This window comes from Echinops telfairi, unplaced genomic scaffold (genome assembly GCF_000313985.2).
Source record: "Echinops telfairi isolate 266 unplaced genomic scaffold, ASM31398v2 ScPeMD7_2291;HRSCAF=2852, whole genome shotgun sequence".
Lineage (NCBI taxonomy): Eukaryota > Metazoa > Chordata > Mammalia > Afrosoricida > Tenrecidae > Echinops > Echinops telfairi.
In genome coordinates, this window is record NW_022106189.1 from 43,030,330 (window position 1) to 43,036,669 (window position 6,340).

At 55.2% G+C, this 6,340-nt stretch overlaps 1 protein-coding gene across 1 annotated transcript in view; it reads left to right on the forward strand.

The window, feature by feature from the left end:
• Positions 1–4,629, forward strand: part of PLCG2 (phospholipase C gamma 2) — a 126,284-nt gene extending 121,655 nt beyond the window's left edge. The window contains exons 31-32 of the mRNA XM_004704774.2: positions 2,765–2,949; positions 4,380–4,629. Coding sequence (XP_004704831.1) covers positions 2,765–2,949; positions 4,380–4,422 — 228 coding nt within the window. The 3' untranslated portion in view covers positions 4,423–4,629. The remainder of the gene's footprint in view (positions 1–2,764; positions 2,950–4,379) is intronic.
• Positions 4,630–6,340: the final 1,711 nt, after the last annotated feature.

A 6,340-nucleotide genomic window follows, 5' to 3' on the forward strand; every position in this document is an offset into this window, starting at 1 on the left:
ACAATATGAGGCACTGAATCGGAGGGTCTCAGCATGAGAAAGGTTGAGAACCACGCCTGTAAGCAGCTCTGAGAGCCCCCCCACGGAGGCTTGCTGTGGCTTCCGAAGAGATCCACCCAGTGGCACCCTTCCCAATCAGAAGATCCCTCCTGCTGCTGGAGGATCCCTTTCCCGTGGGCCTGAGGTTTGTTTGGGGTGGTGAGGCGTTCAGTATCTCCTTTGGGGGGAAGGTCTTGCGCTCAGCAGATCCTTGAAGGGATCAGATAAGGTAACAGGGAAGCAAGGGCGGAGAACCCAGCAGCAGTAGCAGCAAGCTGAGGGGAGGTCAGTCCTGGAGTTTGACGGTAGGAGGAGACCATTGATTGGGGTTCTGGGGCGTCATCTTCCCCCTTGGAACCACACGTGTTCCGATTGTCCGTGGGGCCAACACCACCTTCTAGTCCCACAGGGCACAGCACCAAACTCCCTGCTGTGGAGTCGGTGCCGATTCACAGCCACCCAGTGGCACAGGGCAGAACTGCCCCCGCAGGTTTCCTAGATTGTCATGCTTCACGGGAGTAGAGACTGTCTTTCTCCCGAGGAGCTGCTGGTGGTTTCAAACTGCTGACCTTGCAGTTAGCAGCCTACTGTGTAACCCCTGCACCACCAGGGCTCTTTCTCACAGTGGGTGGATTGTATGCTCACCTCAGGTTGCTTTTAGAAATACTATGGTTTATACCCCCAGGGGGCTCCTTTGGGCTTGGCCAGAGCCTCCCAAGCTAGCTTCTTTATCTCCTCACCTAGTGGGGGTCTCTGGGTAGAGACACCACAGCCAGGGATGCTTCTTCCCTGTAGAAATCCTCACAGTCAGCCGGAAAAGGCTTATTTGGAAAGCTCCCATGTGATAGTTGAGAACCCTCGGATGGGGATGGCTTGTTAACTGTCTAGCCCTAGTCCACGCTGTAGAAATCGTGAACTCGGAGGAGAGAACTTTAGGCTTTCTGCAGGGTGGTTTCCTTTGATGTTCAATTTTTGTGAACCTGGTAGTTCTCCCGCCTCTAAGCATTTCAGAGACCTCAGAGGGGATCAGGAAGGAGCAGCAGAAAAGTAGCAAGAAGAATGAAGTGCCTGCGCCTTGACATCACCGTGGGTCAGGACTTTACTGTGACAGAAAGACGCCAGTGTTCTTATAGTCTCATAAATTCCTTTGGGAATGCCCAAGTTCTAGGGCCCTCCTTTTTTAGAAGGAATGGTGCCGTTTTTTCAGAGCCTCGGTGACGTAGTGGTTACGTATTGGGCTGCTAACCCTGAGGTTGGCGGTTTGAAAACACCCTGTCCTGTAGGGTTGCCAGGAGTTGGGATTGACGATGTGGTTGTGAGTTTGGTTTTGGTCAGGGTCCCCTTAAGAATACCATCCATGGTTAGTCAACCCACGAAAAGACGTAAGCCGCCGGAAGAGAGAATTTTGCGTAAACTACCGAAGTTTGGGTTCTGGGGTTAGTGGAGTTTTGCAGCTCGGGGTTGGGGGTAGGGGAGACGATGAAGCTAGTATTTTGGTCTGTTTGCTGGGACTCTGGTTTCTTTTGCTGTTGAACTTGGGGGCTCCTAACATTGTGGAAGAGTGAACTGTGTATTTGGGTAGAGGGGTGCACCGACATGCATTGCAGGTCAATAGCATCCTTTGCTGTGAGCTGCTAGACACCCCCCCTGTGGTGACCATCGAGAACATCTCTTGGATGGCCCCATGCTGCCTTGAAGTGAGGCCAGGGACACTGTTCACACGTCAGCCTCACCTTCACGAGCTGCCTACTGGTCTGGGCTTGCTCTGAGTTCCTGACAGCTCTCTTGCGAAATGCTTCCCAAACCACTCGACACATGCACCCACTCACATTCAGACACACTGGTGTTTGTAGCGTGTTCACAGTGTTATGCGAAACCTTGCACATTCCATCCACTGTGCCAGAGAGGGCGGGGTACTTGGTAAAGCAGAGTGCCCCAGCAATACGGGAAGCCCTCCAAGAGCCGGCTTGATCCCACAGCCCCACTACTGATTGAGGCATGCCGAGATGGTGCTGCCTTTTGATCTGGTGTAAGTCGAGCCGGGTCTACACCCACCATCCGTCCACCGACCATTCCCAGCTCCGGCCTACCCCATCCCAACCCCTTACCCACTGTGGATGACACACCTGCCTGGACCGGAAGCTGCTGCCCCGTGGGGTCAGACATGTGATCCTTAGTTCATTTACTACTTTCAGGTTCACCACCCACCTGTAGCCTTGACCTTGGCCTTTACGCCCCTCACTGACTGTCATCCAGAGTAGAACTGCCCCACCTCTACCCCCAGTGGGTTCTGAGGCAGTACATCTTGACTGGGGCAAAAAGCCTCATCTTTCTCCCCCAGAGCAGCTCATGGGCTCCAACTGCTGACCTTGTGACCCACTGCATCAACTGATGCAATACATCACCAGGGCTCCTTTGAAGAACACACACACACATGACCTGGGGCCCATATCACCTGTTACATCTGTCCCTTCCCCGCGACCGTTTCCGAGCTTTGGGATCAGCCAGGAGCTGAACGCAGACCAGGGAAAATCCCAATCCCGTACAGCAGGAGGGTCGGTAGGGCAAGGACCTTGTTTCGCAATAAAGCACCTTGGCAAAGAACAGGTAGTCACTACATGGCACGCTCCCGAGGCCTCCGTGAGCCCATGTCGACTTGGTTCAGACAGCCCCGGCTGTGTGATCCATGCGGCTGACGGTGCCCCCTGCTCTCCCCCGGCCCCAGGAGAGCGAGGAGGAGCTGTACTCCTCCTGCCGGCAGCTGCGGAGGCGGCAAGAGGAGCTCAACAACCAGCTCTTCCTGTACGACACCCAGCAGAACCTGCGGAACGCGCCCCGGGATGCGCTGGTGAAGGAATTCAACACCAACGAGAACCAGCTGCAGCTGTACCAGGAGACGTGCAACCGGAGGTGGGTCTGCGCCCTACCCCCCTGCTCCCTTTGGGCTGCGATCGCAAGGTCGGCAGTTCAAAACCACCAGCTGCTCCGTGGGAAGAAGGGAGTGGGGACTTTCTACTCCTAGAAAGAGTGACTGTTTCTGGAAAACCCACGGTGGGGAGGGGGTCTTGGGGGGGCACTCTGAGTCTGCGTGGACGGCATCGACTCGATGGCAGTCAGTGAGTTTTCTCTCAACCTGTGGTCGTGAAATGTCCACAAGGAGCCCAAGGTGGGTGCTTCAAACCCACCAGCCGCTCCTGGGGAGGAAGGCAAGGTGTCTGTAAACACGTCCGGCTTAGGAAACCCCCTGGGGCACTTCTGCTCTGGCCAGGAGGATTGTTAGGAATCGGGATTCACTCCATGGCCTTGGGTTTGAATTACCACCTGCACCACCTCTAGGAGAACCCCTCACCCCAATAAAATGAAGACTATCAGTCGATGCTGACCCTGTGGGACAGGGTAAAACTGGCCCATGGGCTTCCAAGACTAGCTGTTTATGGGAGTAGAAAGCCTCATTTTTCTCCTGCAGAGCTGCTGCTGGTTTTGAACTGCTGACCCTATGGTTAGCAGCCCAATGCATAACCACTACACCACCATGGCACCTCCTTGCTGTGGTGACAGCTTTCACTAGGAGGTGGCATTGACTCCAAGGCACTGAGATACCGGTCTCGCCTCTTCATACCACCCTGCTGCTGTGGGGTCCGGAGGAGCCCGGCTGGTGGAGTGGGTTGTGCACTGGGCTGCCAGGACAGCAATCAGACCCACCAGCTGCTGTCTGACAGCCTTGGAAACCCGCAGGGGCAGTTTTACCCTGTCCTGGAGGGCTGCAGCGAGCTTGGTTTTAGGTTCAGGGTTGAGTTCCCAAGAATTGCAAAGGGGCCTCTGGAGGTGGCAGCTGGGGCCGCCCAGGGTCCTGCAGAAAATATTTGATCCCAGGAAACTCCCGGTTGCCTTCTCCAATGACAAACAGCTGCCAAATTCCTGGCTGGCACCGTTTCTCCACCTTTACTGGTTTAGCTCTGCACTCCACCCCCCTTCCTGCTTCCCGGCGCCTCAGAAGACAGGGCCGGCCATCCACATCCCCGAGAACTCTGGGGAGCAGTTCTACTCTGTGCAGCCGCGGTCGCCCATGGGTCGCAATTGGCGTCATGGCAACTGGTTTCAACTCTTCTGTCTTGCAGAGGCTGTAAATCTTTACAGGGGCAGACAGCCTCTGCTTTCTCCTAAGGAGCTGATAGGAAGTTCGAGCCACTGACCTCACAGTCAGCTGCCCAGAGAGCCTCCAGGGCTCCCTCACAGGGCAGCTGGTACCCTCTCCTCCCCAGTGAGATTACGTAGCTGGCTGCAGCCCACCACCCTGACTTGGCATGGCGGTAACGGTGCCACGGCACGTCTCTTTCCAGGCTTCGTGAGAAGAGGGTCAGCAACAGCAAGTTCTACTCCTAGAGGCCTGGCCGCCCCGCGCGGCTCGGACTGTTCACAGACGCTGGCCTGGGACATCATCCTGCCACGGAGAGGCCATGGCCAGAGGCAACCCAGCTGGCACCTGCTCCTGTGCGCGTCTCAGACAACTTTCCTAACTTATATGTTCCATGGATGCCCTAAGAGAGAGGTCCCCCCAAATGCTCTGAATAAAAGCCCTGGAAGCCTCCCGAGGTTGGCTTTTCTGTGCCCAAGCTCGGTGCTGAGCGAGGCTCTGCCTCTGAGCCCCCTTGCTCCTTCACTTGCCTTCCCAGGACAGGAGCCCCCAGGGCCTGAAAAAGATTGACTAAGTAAATGATTCCACCTGGAAGGCCATTGATTGGTTCCTTGTGGGCCCCGAGAAAAGCCTGGCCCACTCAGCATCCTTACAGCTTGGAGCTGTAGTGGGGGTGGGGGTGTGTGTGGCTGGGGTGGAGGCCTGATGGATCCAGCCATTGGTCATTAAGAATCTCTCAGCCCCTCTGCTTACCTGTCCATAGATGCACGCTTCCTGACAAGGGGGAGACTCTCTGCTCATTCCTCATCCCTGGCCCTGGTCCCCCTCATCACCCCAGATGCGGGGACCCTGGATTGGTGGAGTTGGCCACCCTCCACCACGAGGAGGCCAATGGGGATAAAGAGACCGAGAAGACCAGGGTACCCAGGGACCGTGGTTGCTGGCAGGCCCAGCTTTCACGGGCTGGGGGTGGGGTGGGGGTGTAAGCTTGGGGAAGTGGCAGACCTCAAAGGCTCTCTCTATCTTGCTCATTTAATGAAAACAAAGTTTCATGAAAACGCTCTGCATTAGGCTGCTAACCACAAGGTCGGCAGTTCGAAACTGCCAGCCAACTCCGTGGGAGAAAGATGGGAGTTTGGTGTAGACACAGCAGTTCCACCCTGTGGTCGTGACCCCTTTGGGGGTCGAGCAACCCTTTCACAGGGGTTGCCTGATTCATAGCAGTAGCAAAATGACAGCTACGAAGGTGCAATGAAAATAATTTTATGGAAAAAAATAATTTTATGGTTGGGGGTGGGGGGTCACCGCAACATGAGGAACTGTATTAAAGGGTCGAGGCATGAGGAAGGTTGAGAACCACTGGTTCAGAGGCAGGGATAGTGCTGGGGGTTTTTTCTCCTAGAAGGGGCTGTAGCAGAAAAGCCCCTCCCCTTAAATATCCAAGTTGCTGAACCTCCACATCTGGGTGTAGACGAGGTAAGGACAAGCCACTTCTTGGCTGAATAACAGACCAGCCTCCCCCCTGACTCTGGGTCTCAGCCGGGCTGCACACATCGGTATATATATATATATATCTATCTATCTATCTATCTATCTGTCTGTCTGTCTGTCTGTCTGTCTGTCTGTCTGTCTGTCTGTCTGTCTGTCTATCTATCTATCATCTGCCAGGGATTGCTCATGGCCCAGCAGCTAAAGGGCTGGCTGGATTGCTAAGAGAGGTCAGCAGTTCACCCCACAACCATCTTTCCTCCCCAGGAAATGTGCAGTCTTGGCACCCCTGCACTATGTCCTCTACAGGGTCACCTTGAGTCAGAGTCCCCTCGGGGGCAATGAGTGTGTGGGCACAGCATCCGAGGAGGAGACCGTTTTACTGGTATGTGCGGGACTAAGGAACAACTGTCAGCTGGTGTCAATTCTGACTGAGAGACCCTGTGTGCAGCACAATGAAAGACGCCGGGTCTTGCCCCATCCTCCTGAGTGACCATGCCCATTGCTGTAGCCACTGTGTCCTACCATCTCGTCAAGGGCCTGCCTCTACGGAGCATGAGGGCCTTCTCCAGGGACTGGGCCCTCCTGACAAGTCCAAAGTACGTGAGACAAAGTCTCACCATCCTTGCCTTCTAAGGAGCACGCTGGCTCTACTTCCTGTTGTGTTCAAGGAACAAT